Genomic DNA, 19540 nt, shown 5'->3' on the forward strand with positions numbered 1-19540 from the left:
TTAGTTTGTGTGTGTGGCTAACCCCATGGGGGTAGAATGTGCTAATTAACCATACTAAAGAATATGGTATAACGTGGTACACTGTCTGTGTAATATACGCAAGAAGTAGCTGAGGTTTTAACAAAAAAATCTATATTGTACAATCTAAATTCAAATGAACTATGACAGTATTTTCTCTCATCTGAGAAAGACAGAGTGCACAAGAAAGCGCAAGAAGTGCATGGCCAAGTAGGGGGTCAAAGGCATGAATCTACATTTCAGCACCGCTTGGTGTTGAGCATCTTTGCTCAAGAGCCGTCACCACTTCCTTAATCATCAACAACTTGCATTTATATAGCGACTTTAACATAGTAAAATGTCCCAAGCTGTTTAACAAGGGTGGTAGTTTGCAAGGATGAGGGGGGTCAAGGGTGGATTTTCAAAAAGGGCATGAAGATGGCTGTTTTGAAAAGGAGGGGGATAGTACCCAAGGAGAGAGAACCATTTACAATGTCAGCTAGCATGCGGGCCAGGAAAGGAGGTTCGCTAGTCTGCAGTTTAGTGGGAACAAAGTCAAGGGAGCAGAAGGTGGGTCTCATAAACAGCATGAGCTCAGAAAGGGTATGAGGGGAGATGACAGAGAAACAAGAGAGACATGGGTCAGGGCTAGGGCATGAGGGAGCCTGGGGGAAGGTTTGGCTTGGTGGGAAAGGGGAAGGGGGGTCGTGGGGGGTTGGGAGAAGGAGCAGAGGCAGCTGAATGGATAGTCTCAATCTTAAATGACAAAGAAGTCCTTGAACTCCTCCTTGAAGGCGAGAGTGGATAAGGCAGGGGAAAGAGGGGTTTAAGGAGACGGTGAGCAGTGGAGAAAAGAAGCTGTCAGTTATCTTTGCTCTCCAAGATAATCCTAGAGTAATGTGTGATTTTGGCAGAACGCAAGGCAGTTATGTGCCAAATATGCTCAAGGTGGTGTCCTTTGGGCCTGCGGGACGAAGATTGGTGCCATACCAGTAGAAATGACCAGGATGGAAGAGAGTAAAGGTTTTCTCATGGGTCAAGGGAATCAAAGGTGGAGATGAAGAAGTGGTTGAGCAAATCAACAGAGAAGTATCATGGTGAAAGGAAGGCCAAAGGCTAGGCATTTGGGAGTTTGAAATTGCAGTTGTAAATAACTTGTGGGGGGGGGGGGGGGGGGGCGGAGGGGGAAGTCTTTTTTTACCCAGGGACAGATGCAGAAGAAAGTGGGATTGGAAGAGTACAGGGGGATGTGATGATGGATACAAGGAAGTGGTCAGTGATGGTCTCGTCAGTGATCGAGACCATAGGAGTAGAGAGGTCACTGGAGATGGCATGGTTGAGGGGATGGTTGACTGTGAATGAGTGAGAGCGTTTATATGGAGGGAAAGGTTTAGGGAAGACAGTGAATTCAGAGAAGAGTGAGCAAGGAGAGTTGAGATGGTGATTGAAATCACCAATGATGAGGAGTTGTCCACTACAGAAGCCGAGGAAGGAAAGGAGGGAGGATATCTCAGGCAAAAAGTCAGGGTGGAGCTTAGGGTCAGGGGGGCGGGGGGATGTTAGACAACGAGGAACTTAAAGGTGAGGTGAGACAGGTAGAACAAGTTGAGGGGCTAAAAGGAGAATAGGGGGAGATCAAGGTGTGACTTGATGATAAGAGCCGCACCACCACTGCAGCAGTTTGGGTGGGTGGTGGAAAGTATAGCTAGGTAAGGAGGCCGTTATGTCATGTCACTTTGTCTGCCTACCTGCAGACACTTATTAAATGTGAATTTTGTACTTATCAGATTGAGGAATGTTGATGCTAGGGAATGGAACTCTTTGCATTTTAGAAACCCGGCATCAGCATTAAGCACTGCAAGGTCAGCGATAGCTTAGTTAGATGTGAAGTAAGTCTTTCCCTACTCAGTCTCAACCTAACCACTGCAGGGCACTTCCTACTAGATTTGTCTGATGTGCTAGAATTTCCCACACCAGCCATCCTGTGGCCTCTGAGCCAATTTACTGCCAAACTAGGGTACAAATCTATGTTATGGGCCCATGTCCAATAACAACTGGATTGCCCAAACTCATTTCACATAGAACCCTTTTACCCAACAGATAAATACTTTCCTTCTATCATTCTAAACTGGTTTTAAACCCAAAACCTTAGGATGAACAGTTAATGTGGAATCTACTGCACAAAGACTTTCATTTTTTTTTTTAAATCAAGACATTAATTTTATTAAGTTCTCTTGACCTAGCCTGATACTATTATCCCCAGTTCACTATATTCTCCCCAGTTCACTATATTCAATGAAAAATCTCAAAAATCAGGTCGGTTTCATATACACCGATTACCAATGCAGCGTATTTTCTTTTTTTTAGGGAATCTCTAAGGCAATTCATCTCAAGGCAGGAGGAGAACCCATATCAAGAACCTTTGAGTCATAGGAAATCCCCATCTTAAAGTCCCTAAACGCTGCACTGGAAAACCACAAGGTCATTAATAACTAACCCACAGAATAAACATTAGAACACTGATAACTTTGAAAAATTATTTCACAAATATGGTTCATTAAGTGAAAAGTGCAATTAATTTGATTTTCACAATCAAGAAAGATCTACACCAAGGTCACTGGAGAAACAAAGCACACTGTCACAATATTGGATTTTAAATCAGCCACCTACTAATTGCTTATACATATTGTGCTATATAGTGTGATCCATGCTGTATAGTGCACTGCAGAGCACAGGCTCTTAACAGAATGAATTCATATCACCATGATTAACTAGCGTTTACTCACTGTTGTAATAAACCTGTATAATGGTTGTTGCCGCTCAACATATTTTACAGTGATTGGGCTGAGGTCATATCGGAACCAGATGGCAGGGATAATACGGCCTGTGTGGCTGTATGCCACATATTCCTGAAATATACAAAACCTAAGCATTAACCGAATTTTGACAAAGGTTATTGAAATTAAGTTCAACAGTGTTTTCATGTTACAGGTTCTCACATTTCTTTCAATCACTGATAGACAGAAGGGGCAAGGACTAACTTGCATTTATATAGCAGTTTATCACTTGTCTCAAAGGTGCTTCACATACAATAAATTACTTGGAATTTAAATTGACAGTTTGTAAGCAAATGTAGCATCCATTTTCCACACAGCAAGATCCCATAAACATCAATAGAAAGAAAGACTTGTATTTAGATAGCGCCTTTCGCGACCACCGGACGTCTCAGAGCGCTTTACAGTCAATGAAGAACTTTTTGAAGTGTTGTCACTGTTGTAATGTGGGAAACGCAGCAGCCAATTTGCGCTCAGCAAGCTCCCAGAAACAGCAATGTGATAATGACCAGATAAACTGTTTTTGTTATGTTGATTGAGGGGTAAAAATATTGGCCAGGACACCAGACAATGGGAAATTGTGCAATGGGATCTTTTATGTCCACCTGAGAGAGCAGACAGGTCCTCATCCGAAAGACGGCACCTCCGACAGTGCAGCACTCCCTCAGCACTGCACTCGAGTGTCAGCCTAGCTTTGATGTGCTCAAGTCCCTGAACCCACAACCTTCGGACGCAGAGGCGAGTGTGCTACCAACTGAGCCACAGCTGACATAGGGAGATGAATAGGCAAGGAATCTGGTTTTGGTGGTGTTGGTTGAGGGAGGAATGTTGGCAAGAGAATTGCCTGCTGCTCTTCAAATACTGCCATGCAATCTTTAATGTCAGCCTGAACCTTTGAGACAGGAAGATAGAGCCTAGACTTAATGTCTCATTCAAAGGATGGCACCTCTGACAATGCAGCGCTCCCTTAGTACTGTAAACTCGAGTTTAAGCCTAGATAACTGGAAGTCCCAGAGTGGACTGATTCAAGCACTTAGTAAATAAGTATCACTTCGTATTAAAAAAACAGACTGGTCATGTGGAATATGAATTTTAATGACAAAAGAAAGAACATGGAGGATAGAACAATATATGGCAAAGTGGTTTGTTTTGACTCCCTTCTTATGAGCAATATTTATTCTGCATTAATTTTAATTAAAGTTGTATGGGAGCACAATTCTGCATTCTTAAAGTCACATAATAAAAACTTATAGTCGGCTTACCTTTTGTGCTACTGTATACTGATAGGAAAAGCGTTGCTTTTCTTTTAAATCTTCATACACAGTGGGGACTATCTTCAGTACATAGTCATGTGATGCAAGAGCTGTGTGAGAGCAAAGAGGGTCAAATGGTTGCATTCCATATATAGCAAGGATGTTTTCCAATTGGAATCCTACTAGTATTATCTATATGTAACTATTTTAACATGTTATTCATGGTGCAAAACGATTATCAACAACTACCTTAACCTCTACTTGATTTTTGACTTGAATAAAATTGTGGCCCATACTTTGTGTTTTACTATTTTTCTGCTTTAAAAGCTAATTAAGAGTTTTAGTTTTTTTTAATGCAATTGTTTGTCCAAAAGACAAGGAATAGCAATCTCCAAGTAAATTACCATCATTACCATACTGACAGCTCCAACAAAGACCTTAGCACTGTGGAAAAGATTGTAAGTAACATTTTGTCAAAGTGCATAGCTGGAAGCACAGGTAGCAGTATATTTTCTTATTATACCTCCCTGCGGCTACCCCACCCAAATAATCAGCAGCATTTCATGTAAATGGTATGAGTGGATCACTGATCATCGGTCATGTTGCGATTAGTGTAACCAAACAATTAAATTTATCTTAATTTTGTTTTTAAATAAAAATGTTAGGAAGACTGAATCACCACTGATGCAATCAGGACACAGTTCAACAACATGGTAATTTAGTGAAAATATAATTTTAAACAACAATATCTAGCAGCCAGGTGGCACAGTACTATTCAATAGCAGTACAAGTAGTATTACACTAACTGCTGGTAATGCATGCCTGCCAGCCAGCCACATTTGGTGAGTGTTTGAGAAGATCAAACAGACTATATACCCCGCAACATGTTAACCAGGCAGTGGGAACCTTTACTATGGATCCGAAATATCTACACAGATGGCTCCATTTCTAGTCCTATTTGGCTGGACTGTTTGAAAGTGAACTATTAAATCAGATAACCTGATTTATACAAACCTACTGCCAGGTTAAATTGGCACAGGGTATGGGTGGGATGTGCTACCTTCAGGAAGCTGAACAGCCCACACCAGGGAAAAACTGGTATTCTGTTTCTTCCTGCGAAAAGCATCCCTGCTGCCGTCTCATGCTTCTTTTGCTGTCCTAGTCACACAGGAGTCTGTGGCTCATGCATGAATCTTTCATGCAGAAGGAGGGTACATGCAGGTCATGGGGTCTTGGCAGTGGGGGAGGAGAGAAAGGATTGAAAAAGGAAAAAGAGAAAAATAATCTGAGAATATTTATAGTAAGGACTATATTCAATGAACAGTGCTTATAGGAACAGAAACAGGTGAAGCCATCTGAAAGCATTTATAAATATAGACAGCCTTAATTAAATTTAGCCATTTAGGAAAGGCAGCATGGGACCAAAGTATATTGTTATTGTGTTCTAATTATACAACACAAATTGCAGGCTGTGTTGTTAAACAATATACTTAAGAGTCACAAGAAATACATTAAGGAATCATGACACATTAGCTTGGCACCATTCCAGCTTGTAAAGCTACTTGTGTGCACTACTTTCTGTTAAATAAATTTGAAATACAAAAATTAAAAGTCAAGTACATTTTTATAAAAAAAGCTAACAAAGATGAAAATTTAAAAAATATACATATTTAGATGCTCATTTAACCTTTGCACTCTCAAAGTAAAGTTTGCATTCTTAGGAGATGTAAATATAATTTTTGTTCAACAAATTTTCAGTGTTTTTTTAATACAAGTGTACTTCTATAGTCTTTTTATAACTTTAACAAATCAGCCCCCTTCTAATTCTTATCCAGCTGGCTTAAATATTAAATTACAATTACAGCTCTCCTCCAGCCCAAAACATTTCCGATCAAGGCTTCCTGCTCCCTAATAGGGGTACTACAATTGTTGTAAGGAACACTCTTTTGTGATGCTGGTGAGATTTATAGAACGCTTGCTCAAACCTCGCCTTAAAAATCAGGTTTTGTTCTTGTTAAATACTGCACCTACAACTATTTTAAATAAAAATTACAACACCTCTGACCAGACAGTTTCAAACCTTGCACATTCTGCTTTCACTGGTTTGTTCATGGCTTGATTTTATATTTGATGGAATGAAGAACCTTCCAGTACCTGCAGAGTTTGCTTTGATATTCTCTGCCCGAGTAGTTGAACACCTTCAGTTACCTTTTCAGAATAAAACCAGGTACCCTACAGAAGCAGCAAGTCCATTTTTCAGACGTACACAAGTTGGCCCAGGAGTAAATAATAGTTTGTTGGAATCTTTAAAATCTGATTTGCAGCCAAACTCCTCTTTGAATGAATCACAGAAAAGGAACTTTAACTGAATTTCTTCACGGTTCACAAATGATGCAAGTTCACTAAACTACACAATAGATGTTTCAAGTTACCTTGTTAACTAGATCACAACCCAATTATTTCCTTTAAATGTAATTTTCTTGCTACACTTTTTATGCAGTTTAAAAAGAGAGTAAAGGTAATACTCAAGCATCTAAACAGAATCTGCAAAAGTTAATTAGTGTGAATACTTACGATTTGAACTAAGTTTATCTGCTCCGCCAAGGGCATTAAAAGCACCTTGAACATTTGCAACCTAAAGAAATAAAACAAAAGTAACTTTTATACAAAAGCATATTGACTTTAGGAATAATTTCCCCATATTTAATATATTACATTTACTGTTAGACAGCTCCCAGGATATCATTTCTCCTTTATTAAGCCATTTTAATATGTACTGAAAACTTTCCCATTTCAGTAACATGTCTGGGGGTTGCTTATGTTAAAATGCATAATATAAAATATCTTTGTCAAGTTTTAAAAGCAAAGTACAGACGAGCATGGCCATTTAGTTCATTCCTTCATAGAAGCCAATAATCCCCACATCACAGTATCGTAATGCTTCTTCAATGACTCTGCGTTTTTGTCTCCACTATCTAACCGGAAGATCATTCCAGGTATTACTCACTCTTTGCATAAAGAAGTGTATCCTGACATCAGTCCTGAACATGCATCATCAGTTAGTAACCCTGTTCCTGCAGGCAAGATTTAACTTGAAATAATGCTCTGGATTAACCCTTTCTGTTCCACTTGGTATTGTAAATACTTCTATAATGTCCCTTCCCATTCACTCCATTACAAGGCTGGAGTCCAAGTTTTTCTAACCTTTCCTCATAACGCAGTCCTCTAAGGGGTCAGTCAGAATGACTCTTCTCTGCAACACTTCTAGGGCTTAGTTGTTTCTCTTCTGTCCTCATAACCAGTGGAGAATGCAGCATTTAAGGTGTTATGGGCTGACCAAAACATTATACAGCTTCAGCATAATGGCTGCAGACTTGAGTTTTACTGATTTGACAGCGCAGCTGAGCATTCGGTTTGGTTCGTTGATTGTACACGATCAGTGTTCAAGCTACTGTCACTGACGGACCTCTTTAGCTTCTCTCCTAACTAGTGTAACGCTATTAAATTTAGTTCCTCATGTGTTCTTGCAACATACAAGACCTGGCACTCCATCTGTATTGAATTTCATCTGCCATAGCTCTGCCCATTTGCAAATACTACCCTAGGCTTCTGTAACTCTTGCTGCTTCATCATAGCTTTATTTGTGCTCGGCTTGGCCTTTCCCCCCATTCTATTGCCTCTATTCTTACTGTCATTACTTATACAGGTAGACTATCCTTTATCCGAAAACCTCGGGACCAGCCGTGTTTCGGTTTTCGGAAAATTTCGGATTTCAGAAGGTATTTTATAAGACTGGGAAATTTGTCGGGGGTGGGGGTCGTGCGCACGACTTATGCTGAACGAAAAAACCTTCGGTTTTTAAGAGGGTTTCGGTTTTCGGAAGTTCGGATAAAGGGTAGTCTACCTGTAGTATCAAGGTATCCAAAACAAAAAGTTGCATTTAAAAAAAATTCTGTAATCTTTATATCGATTTTCCATTGTCTCCATTAGCCTCCTGTTCAACGATTAACCTGGGAGCCAGTCCCAGATTAGCTGAATCTGGATTCCAAATGTTTTTTGATGAGAGTCTAAATAATGAAGTGCGAACTGCTGAGGTCACTGGAGCCACCTGGTCAATACGTGATGCAATTTTCAGGCAAACATTCAGCAGCTCAAACTGGCTGAAGTGCTCAACAGATCATCATAGTCCTGATAAAAGGTAACACCTTTTATTTTATTTATTTTTAATTCACTTTTTGCTATCAGTTGCTAACTAACATGTTGGGCTGGATTTTGCCAATGGGGAGCTTTTGGAGGCAGGACTCCCACTTGTCGGGTTTCAGTCCCACCTCCATCGACTTCTGGTCAACCCGCGCTATTTTCCCTTGATTGACCTTGTTAAGCCCGCCCAGCGGGTTTAGCAGGCCAATTAAGGAGAAGCCGGTTACAGAGAACGTCAGCGTGTGACGTTCCATCTGTTTGACAGATGAATTGTCATCGTTTGACAGCTCAGTGAAGCTGTCAAACACTGACATTCTCTGTAGTTTGATGAGTTCTTCAAGAACTCATCAAACCTCTTTCTTTAGCAGAAATTAGATGGTTGTTGCATTGGAGAATGCAGCAGCCATCTGTCATCTCTGCCGGTGAGATGCGAGGCTCTCCGCATCCCCAACATTTGAAGCCTGCAGGAAGAAACAAAAGTAAGTAAACATTTTCTATCACTTTCCACTCACCTCACATACTCACCTCTCCACACTTGCACCCATCACTTACCTTCACAGTACAATTTTGCACCCCTCCGACTCCCGCAGACCCACTGCTCGCCTCAGGTGACCCTGGCGGGAGTCGCAGCCTTCGGGAAGCCCGCACTTGTGTTGGTAAAATGGGGATAATCCTCTTATCTGCCTGTTAACTACCTGTTAACAGGCAGTTAAGTGGCTGTAATCTCCTTCCCGCCTCCACGGAGACGGGACCCGGCGCGGGTCGGCTACCTGCCTCCCAGGAAGATAGCACGGAGGCGGGTTGGGGGCAAGATGGGCACCTGCCCCCAGATTCTGCCATTTTCCTGGCAGTCCCGCCCCCCCCAGGGCTGGCAAGATCACGCTCCCAGTGTTCTTATACTACATTGGAAAATGTTGGCCAACTTACTAACACAAGACAAACTCCACTGCTCTGCATTCATTCTGGGATAAATGTTAATAAAGCAACTTTTACAGAGAAAATAATATGTGAGCCCTTCCTTCAGAGCATTCCTGATGCACTGGTGATGCGATGGCATTTAATTCCGTGCAAAGGAGAAACAGTTAACAGACAAGATCATGTTTACAGTAATTTCACTGTGGATCTAGTTCCTTCTCCCCCTGGACGCCAGCATCATCCTATTTCAGTATTATCGGATTTTAGTTGAAGAAAGAACTCGCATTTATACAGCACTTTATCCTGCTTCTCAGAAAAATCCCAAATCACTTCAATTAAAATGAATTATTTTTTGAATCACTGAAGCGTGCACGGCCAAATCCCACCAACAGCCACTGGATTAATGGCCAGCCAGTCAGATGAATATTGGCCAGGACAACAGAAAGAACTACCTGTTCTAGCTCAAGTAATACAATGAGATCTTTGACATCAAGCTAAAATACCAGAACAGGCAACAGCACTTCAATTTAACAACTCAACCAAAGAACAGTACCTCTGACAGTGTGGCACTTCCTCAGTACTGCACTGAAGTGCTCGTCAGGTTTCAGGATCCTTTTCCACAGAAAATACTTTTTCCAAATTCTACTTTGACTGGGTTATAAAGCATGATATATTTGTGTATAAAAAAGTGAGAGATGATAGGTAGTTAGGATGTTAATGAGTTAGCATTAATGCTGTTTCCTCATAGATTGTAAGTTATAAGAAATTCGTTAGCTTGGCTCCATAATCGACAAACATGTCACACCCATTGTTTTGTTAAGTCTTGCATCCGTTTTGTTGGCTGTGAACAGCGAGAGATCTAAAATAGAGATAGGGACACAGGGAGGAATGCTTTCGAACCAGGATGCTGCTCAGGCAGTGAAATTTTTTTTGTAACAGAAAGCAGTGAAGTAGTGAGGCCCAAAAAAAAGCCGAGAGAAGGATATACCACAGGGAGTTAGAAATTAGTTTTACATCATGAAAGATGACCCACTGATGTGAAGAGCCGAACATGTTCAATTTTCAAGTTATGCAAAAACAATTTGTACAGATTGAACTACGTGTATCTGATCATAACTATTGCCGTGACAAAAAGCACTAATAATTCAAATCCCCTACCTACCAGCATCAAAGTGAGAGAGTTAAAAAACTTACAAAACTGGTCTGCCCAGTGAACAAGAGTTTTTTTTAAATTGACTCAGGGCTTCAAATCTCATTCATACTGGCCAGATAAATATGATGAAGGACTAACTCTCACTTGCCACTTTGGGCAGGGTTTTAATCGGTCATTGAGAATTGCGTTAATTTTAATGGAGAATAATGCACTTACCTCTATTATTTCACCAAATGACAGTTTGTTAATTATATGAGTCATGTCCGGATTATCTGGTTGTGCAGTGGCACTGTGTGTGGATACATGGAAATTGCCTGGAACCTAATAAAAAAAAAGCATATTTATTTGCTTACAACAATACAAACTAACCCTAGAATGTACAAATGCAAAATAAATGACTGAAGAGAAATACAGAATGCTTAACATGGGGGGGGGGGGGGGGGAAAAAGAGATGTTATACTTAAACCCAAATCAAGTTATTGACCCGGATTTTGCTGTCAGCGGCGAAGGAACAGCACTTGCCGTTCACCTCACTGACTGCTGCCCACAAAGTTTTTGCGGGCTTTGGAGTGGAGAATTGCTCTAATCCAGTGTCAGATTCAGCACGGTGCCCTCTACAGGGCATCTGTGAGCAGGTCAAGAAACAGCGAGGCTCTTCAACCAATCAGATCAAAGCATCCTCACTGAGACACGCAGAGTCCAAACCAGGAAATATAAATTAGATTTAAATCATGTACAGAAAGGAGAATAAAGATTCGGAAAGGCAGATAGGATTAGAGAGATAAGAGAGACAGACAGAAAAAGTAAAAAGAAAAAAATATATATAATTTTTAAATCTCCAATATTAATTAACTTGTGAAGGAATGGAACTCACACTTCTAAAATTAAATTTTCAGGGCCAGAGAGGTTGTTTGGCAGTAATTATCACGCTGTTAAAAATTCACTTACTCCTGAATACGCAAGCCCTAATGTTTTATGGCATCTTTAGTGGGGAATGAATGGGCAACTACCCCAAGCTAATGCCATTGCATGTCTTTCAATGCTGAGTCTATCGGCGAGGACTGTTACAGTCCACCCTGTGGAGGAGCGGGGTATCTCGGACAGCAACTTCCGGATTTCCACGTTTAAATGCGCATGTGTGTTAGAAATTGCTGTCCAATTTACCCTGTAATAACGGTGCGTGCCGTTAGCCTCACTGTTGTTATTAAAGCAAAGCCTAGGCCTTTATACTTCATACAATTTTTAATCAAACTATATCATTAAAATTAATGGACTCCAAATAGAGTATGTTTCAATCTTCATAGTCATGTTTCATGACTGATTTTATTGAAACCGCTTCTTAAATATTATTATATATTAAGTCAGAAGAGGAAAGCACAGATCAAAAATAAATGTGGTCAAAAACAGAATACAGATGTTTAACCAATACAATTTGTACTGCATTCAGTTTGATAACTTTCAACTACTCAATGATGGTAGAAATTCCTAACATTGCCTGACAAAGTATTGACTCTATTCAGACTGGTTTCAAGCAAGTAATATACAGAAGTCAATAACCCCAGTCATGCCAGGCTTCAGGTGGGGGGACTGAATCATATACACTCATCAGGATATCTATAAAGTGAGACATCAAGATGTTGTTCTTTGTTTCAGCATACTGAGAGAATTATCAGTCTGAATCATTTGTGCCCGTGTTCGCAATCAAGTCGAGATTTTATTATTTCCCCTCCTCTCCTGAAGGTACTGACTAGATACTGCTCCATAGGCACCAGCTGACATCTGGTGAAATAATGATGGTTTAGACTATAGCAAAGTCTCTCTCATTGTCTTTTGGATAATCACTAGACTGGTATCAATGTAGGTGCCTCAAGTTCCAATCCCAGATCTGTATTTACTGGCTAATATTGCACGTACAAGCCCAATATTTTTAAAAAAACAATTCACTGTTTAGTCAGATGTTGCCACTCCCAAAAAATAAGCAATTTTAGAATCCACTCAAATGTTATTTGAAGATTAAATAGCCTTTACCTTACACTTCACTAAATTGATTAAGACACAAAAGGAATTCCTACCCATATGACTCAATATCCTTTACAAATGTAATGCGAGTCACAATAAGGCAGTTACAGAAATAAATGTATACTGTGGAGGACCAGTAGCTGGAACAGCATTTGAAGGTGAGGCATGACAAAGGAAAGGAATTCTGATTCACAACATTATTGATGAGTCAAGATTGGTAAGCATATTGAGTAAAACTTCTTTACTTCACCTTAATAGTGTTAACAGCAAACCATTCTGCTGAAGGAAATGGTACAGCTGGTATAGATCCTTTGCTGCAGTATAAAACCCTGTTTTTATCTTGGTTATGAAACTATTACTTTTTGGTTTTTAATAAACAAAAGTAGACGGACCTATTTCCAAATCAGTTAAATATTCCAATAAACTGAGGGGGATGGGTGAACCAAATAAGTTTACAGCACAGAAGGAGGTTATTTGACCCATCATGCTTTTAGTGTAGATAACATTTTATATTTATGTAGCCCTTTTGTATCTTGTATTCTTTCCTGACTACAGGAGCTAGCTAGTTACCATATCTTTTCCTGTGACAATTCCAACAACAACTTATATAGCGCCTTTAACATAGTAAAGCGTCCCAAGGTGCTTCACAGGAACATTATAAAACAAAATTTGACACCGAGCCACATAAGGAGATATTAGGGCAGATGACCAAAAGCTTGGTCAGAGGTAGGTTTTAAGGAGCATCTTAAAAGGAGGAAAGAGAGGTAGAGAGACAGAGAGGTTTAGGCAGGGAATTCCAGAGTTTAGGGCCTTGGCAGCTGAAGGCACGGCCACCAATGGTGGAGTGTTTAAAATCGGGGATGTACAAGAGGCCAGAATTGGAGGAGCGCAGATATCTCGGAGGGTTGTGGGGCTGGAGGAGGTTACAGAGATAGGGAGGGACGTCGCCATGGAGGGATTTTAAAACAAGGATGAGAATTTTAAAATCGAGGCGTTGCTTAACCGGGAACCAATGTAGGTCAGCGAGCACAGGAGTGATGGATGAACAGGACTTGGTGAGAGTTAGGACGCGGGCAGCAGAGTTTTGGATGACCTCAAGTTTACGAAGGGTAGAATGTGGGAGGCCGGCCAGGAGTGCACTGGAATAGTCAAGTCTAGAGGTAACAAAGGCATGGATAAGGGTTTCAGCAGTATATATATTAAATATTCCAATCAATTAGACTATTTTCTACAAACTCAGCAAAATGAACAAATCCAATCATTTAGAAACCCTTTGGCTTGTTTTGATTTTCATAACTGACAGTCCAATTCAAAAATAACTGGTTGTCAAGCATTTAACTGAAAAAATCTCATGTCTGCGTTTACCGTTTGGTTCCTCACTTAAGGCCTACAGTTCAAGAATCAGTTTGAACCATCCTCGCAACATTTGAAAACTGGGACATGGCTTTGCAGGCTCTTTTAAAACTGTGATTGGCTTGAAACTCCTTGGGGTAGAGTTTCCGCTTTGGGTGTAATCGGGAAATTGCACCCAAAATGCGCTGGTTAGGTTACAGTTCAAGTTTCCATTAAAATGAATTTACATAATCACAAATGTAAAATTTTCAATGAACCAGCGCAATCAGGCAGCGTAATGAAACCAAATAGTTTATTTTCTTCTTTCCATTAAAAAGTATTCCTCATTCAAGAGTGGTAACCTGGTGCAGTTTTATTCATACAGCTGAAAATGGGTTTATCAGTAAAACCAAGCTATTTAATAAGGGTGTTCAAACTTCCACCTGCAAGTAACCTGACTTAAAAATCACTGAAAATGACTTAAAATAACGATACGGAACCATTTCATAGTTTAATTGGTGTACACTAGTCAGTTTCTTCGTAAATTAAACATTGTTTGATATGAAAAACCCTTTTAAAACGTGCCTACTAGTGCCGGTGAGCCGAAGAAAATGAGCACAATTGAAGGAGCCTTCCCGAACCAGCAGAATCTCACAACTGCACCCGAGGCCGTGGCCAATTTTGTGGACGGGGCCTGATCCAGGTGAATTGAATCTTGAACCAATGTAAAAGATTGTGGGAGACATGAGTGCAAGTGGTTTGGGGCATAATTCACTTACGCTTAAAATTCCCCAATCTTTTGCGCTGGTTTGGCCCATTACACTGTAATCTGGGTACAAAACCAGCGGAAGCAAGTGAAAATCCTATCCTTGTGCATTGTGACCGTATTTAAAGGGACAGCCACTCAGCCAAACCCAGATACACAAAATTACTACATTTTTCGCAAGTTCATCTTTTTCTTTTGTTGTATCACTCACGTTTGGACATAATCATAAAAATTCTAAACACACATGAACGCTATTCAGATTTAAATTTTTCAGAAGAGAATGGGCTTTTGTAAAATATCTTGAAGACCCCCCAGGCTCCTTTCAAACTTACCTTATTAATGCTGAACTGTCCCTCAAACCTGCAGCCCTGGCCATTATTTAGAGGAAATTTCATGGAGTTATCAATATGGCCAACTTCATGTCTTCCCATTTCATCTTGGATGTCTAGTCCAACAACTGAAAAAGAGTTTAAAATTAATAAACTGCTACAGCTTTTCAAAAATGAAACCAAACACTTCAACATTTTCAAAATAACTTTAACCACATTGTCTACTTAAAATTCTGAAGTCAGCTTTTGATCAACTGAAACAACTATTCAATGTGTTTGAACCATTCATGGTACATGTCTTCCCTGGCATCAAATGGTCTTCCCTGGCATCAAATGGTATTTATTAATGATAAACATAAAATAATTACTATTAGTCCTAAAAATAACTGGAATGAGTTATTAATGCCATATCCCTCATTGTACAAAGAAGCATATAGGAGTTCCATCTGTGAATTATTGACACAATAAAACACTGGCAAGATCACGCATGGAAGATTGCATTTACCCGTGGTAAGATTAAGAAAATTAAGAATATCTGGTCTTAAATCAATTATTTAGGAAGAGTCATGAGTGCCAACCACAAAAGATGATGATCAGCCTCCACAACACTGACATCTCAAAAACAACACTGAATATAGGCCTATGCTTAGGGTGACTGGATATGTTAAGTGTTTTGAGGACCACATTTTGCAATTTAGCCCATTTTTTCATGAAAGCCAAAACCCAAAAATCTTTCCAATGACTTACAAAAACAATTAGTTATACTGAATGTGTAGTGGTGCGTGAGCTCATCACAAATTAAACTGTAGGAATACACAATTCTCCCTTCATTGTAGTACACACAAGTACACAAAAGGGCAATTTTTTGGTAGTGGATTTAGAAATTTCTTATGGGGACATGAGCACTGAAGATGGAATTATTTCCTACGGTAGTCTGCAGGCAGGTAACCCCCCCACCCCCTCCCCAGTTTTGAATTATTGGCACATTCCCAGTATTTTGAAATTTACTCCAGTTCTAACTTTGAAGCCAAAAATAATTGTATTCTGGAAAGGTTGCTTTTACATCACTTTTTCCAGTATATTTTACATTGATTTCTGCAGCATTTCTCCCCGATATATTTTACACCAACTAGTCTCCCTAGTACAATTTACATAAGAAGTCTCTGAAGCATATCACCACCCCGCTCCTGAAGGTACAAACACTACTAAGTACAATGTTATGACAAACCAGCAAGAGACCACAAGTTCCTCTGTGCACACGTGCAAATTAGGAGGCATTCTGGGGTGATTTTGGAAGACGATCCAGGCGATACAAGACCCACTTGATTGAGCGTGCACACAAGCTGTGGTGCTCGCCCGTGTAGAAGAGAATTTTGGGGCATTCCGCGGCAACAAATGATTTCTGCCAGTAGATGCTGACGAAACTCTGCAAAAGTTGACCATCAGTGTCAAACACTGACGATTGGCAAACAGCTTCGCCTGTATGAAGGATTCTGGGTAATAGTGTGAAATAAGACCTTTTCTATTGAGGGATTACATCAACTCATTGTCCAGGAAGATTCAATTGCTTATGCTTCATGCAATTAGGGGCCTTTTGATGAAATACTGTCAAGAATAATTGTTTACTCATGTGTAGCATAGTGACCATTTACCATAAAATACTAGAAAAGAACAGCTGACCCCAAATTGACCATAGAATCCTTCATTCGGCCATCGACTCCTGGTTTCTGCCCCATCCAACTATCAAAAAATGCTTTCTTACCGACCTAATCCTGAGCCAGCTTTGGACCCACATGACCATACCTGCACACAAGTCCGTGCAGCTCATAAGTGCACAGAGTAGAATTGCAGGGCACTCGGGGTTGACCTCAGAGGACAAGCCAGGCAATGTTGGAAATCCTGATTTTTTTTTGGCAACAAACGCCAACACAACTCTGCAAACACAGAGCATAAAACATGCATGAAGGGTGCCTAGATGAGCTAGAATGGCTCTCACTGGAAAGAGGACAATGGGAGTGGCTGAGAAGAAGAGGGTGAACTCACGATCTAAGTTTTCTTTCTAAATCATGAAAGGAAAATTTTTGAGATGGATGTGAAAATTTCTTTCTGCCTAACGAAGAGAAGAAACTGAGAAGCGGGATTATCAGTTTAAGAAATTATCCACTTTGGTGTCAAAAACAAGGCGGCAGATTATTATCTGAATGGCAATAGGTTGGGAGAAGGGGAAGTTCAACGAGACCTGGGCGTCCTTGTGCACCAGTCACTGAAGGTAAGCATGCAGGTGCAGCAGGCGGTTAAGGTGGCAAATGGTATGTTGGCCTTCGTAGCGAGAGGGTTCGAGTACAGGAACAAGGATGTCTTGCTGCAGTTGTACAGGGCCTTGGCGAGACCACACCTTGAGTATTGTGTGCAGTTTTGGTCGCCTTATCTGAGGAAGGGTGTTCTTGCCATGGAAGGAGTGCAGCGAAGATTCACCAGGCTGATACCTGGGATGGCAGGAATGACGTATGAGGAGAGATTGGGTCGATTGGGCTTGTACTCACTGGAGTTTAGAAGAATGAGGGGGGATCTCATTGAAACTTATAAAATTCTAACAGGACTAGACAGACTAGATGCAGGAAGAATGTTCCAGATGGTCGGGGAGTCCAGAACCAGGGGTCACAGTCTAAGGATAAGGGGTAAGCCATTTAGGACAGAGATGAGGAGGAATTTCTTCACCCAGAGAGTGGTGAACCTGTGGAATTCTCTACCACAGAAGGCAGTGGAGGCCAATTCATTAAATATATTCAAGAAGGAGTTGGATATATTTCTTAAGGCTAAAGGGATCAAAGGAGAAAGCAGGGACAGGGTACTGAATTTGGATGATCAGCCATGATCGCATTGAATGGCGGAGCAGGCTTGAGCGGCCGAATGGCCTACTCCTGCTCCTATCTTCTATGTTTCTATATTTCTAAACCAAAACACAACTTAAAAAAACACGGAGTAGTCACTTCACAAGGAGAGTAGTTTACTAAAGAATAGATTGTAATCTACAGTAGTAAAGGCAGATATGGTTGAAACACTCAGGAAAATAAAAGGGCCAGATTTCTGATGCAACAAGTAGCAGTGATACAGGCTTAAAACCAACTCTGAAGGAAAGATGAAGTTTGGTCCCAGGAGGGTTGCGTATTCAGACATAACTGAAAGGGTGAGCTAGACAGGTAAAATGACTCATTTTCTGCTACTTTTCATTAATGGGCCCATATACTCACCATCGCATGAAAGGTTAGGTAAACTGATATTTAGATTCACTTCAATTTTTCCTCCACTATCTTTGTCAGGATCATCCACATACAATTCATTCACTCTGTAATAAAATGGCAGTCGCTCATTCTGAGAACATTTGGTGATGACAAAAAGTTTTAAATGTTCTAATAGACATTGCCAAAGATAGAAAGAAATGTAGCATTTCCCTAACTAATCCTAGTGCAATGCAGACAAGTTTACTCATCTGGGCGCCATCTCTCTGTAGAGCAGCAGATTAATATAATTCCTTTACAGCTTCCACTTTCAACTTGGCTGCATGAAATTCCATAATTTCATAACTGTTTGATCATGACCAGGCCAAACTACTCCTGAGATAGGTATTTTGTGCTGACTCTGCTTTGCGCTCAGCGAGCACACGAGAGACGTACACAAGGTGGTCGAGGAGCTACTGAAGACCCGGGATCAAAATTTGAAATGACAGATTCTGTAAAAAGGGGGCAGCAGTGCCCCGGAATCCAATTATGAGATGACAAAAAAATGAAGATGACATTTCAAGTAAAGGAAAAAGTCTCATCAGCAAGCAAATGGATATCCATATTCAAGGCGTTGTGCGTCGTATGCAGTGCACAGCATGCCTGGCTTCAGGGCAGGTTATATTCTCATCAGCCTTCATTGTTTACTCACCACCAGAGGCAAAATGAGCATTTCAGAAAAAACTGTCATGCAAAAATTTCATCTAAAGTTACAGGAACAAATGTTTAAAGAATGTTTTTTTTTCCTTCTTAAAAGTGTTTGCAGCACACTTTGATATTTAAACGGCATCATTTCTCCTCTCTCTGTCTCACTCTCTCCATCCTGCTAGCCAGTCTTTAATTTTTAAATCCACAACAAGAGCTGGAACTGAAATCTGGAGTCAGGAGGAAAAGCTGTCATTTAAATATCACAGGAATCTGCTCCACTCCTCCAGCTCTATCAGCTGTTGCTCTGCTCTAAACCTCAAGAGTTTATACTGATTGGTACTTTGAAAAATTGAACGATCCAAGGATAAAGAGTGCGGCAACATTATGCTAAACTGGAAAGCATACTTTGTGGAGAGTAAAAAATAGAAACAGCTAGAAAGCTGCAGCATTAACGCCCCCAAGATGTTAAGTGGCATAATAATCATGACATTTGCCCACTTATTATGATGCTTAGCCAAATGATCCCAGCTGCTAAGGCTGACTACAGGTCTGGTGCTTCAACTGCATAACTAACATTATAACTAATGCACGGGAGGGGTGCATTTATGGAGATTTATGTAAAAGGTTTTCCACAAAAAAAAGTCTGTTGTCTGTTATATTTTGCACATGTGGGATAGAATTGGCACAAGAGGGCATAACATTAAAATTAGAGCTAAGCAGTTCAGGGGTGATGTCAGAAAGCACTTCTTCACACAAAGGGTAGGGGAAGTCTGGAACTCTCTTCCCCCAAAAAGCTATTGAGGCTGGGGGTCAACT

The 19540-nt window shown here is 40.4% G+C and overlaps 1 protein-coding gene across 4 annotated transcripts in view; it reads right to left on the bottom strand.

The window, feature by feature from the left end:
* Positions 1 to 19540, bottom strand: part of ergic1 (endoplasmic reticulum-golgi intermediate compartment 1) — a 72770-nt gene that overhangs the window by 11591 nt on the left and 41639 nt on the right. For all 4 annotated transcript variants that reach the window (XM_085995325.1, XM_085995324.1, XM_085995327.1 and 1 more), the window contains 6 exons: positions 18050 to 18144; positions 14802 to 14926; positions 10569 to 10673; positions 6659 to 6719; positions 4094 to 4194; positions 2784 to 2906 (listed from right to left, as the gene is read on the bottom strand). In XM_085995325.1, the coding sequence (XP_085851451.1) occupies positions 2784 to 2906; positions 4094 to 4194; positions 6659 to 6719; positions 10569 to 10673; positions 14802 to 14926; positions 18050 to 18144 (610 nt within the window). The remainder of the gene's footprint in view (positions 1 to 2783; positions 2907 to 4093; positions 4195 to 6658; positions 6720 to 10568; positions 10674 to 14801; positions 14927 to 18049; positions 18145 to 19540) is intronic.

Source organism: Somniosus microcephalus, chromosome 8, assembly GCF_052327205.1.
Source record: "Somniosus microcephalus isolate GS21.2 chromosome 8, FLI_Smic_1.0, whole genome shotgun sequence".
Classification (NCBI taxonomy): Eukaryota; Metazoa; Chordata; class Chondrichthyes; order Squaliformes; family Somniosidae; genus Somniosus; species Somniosus microcephalus.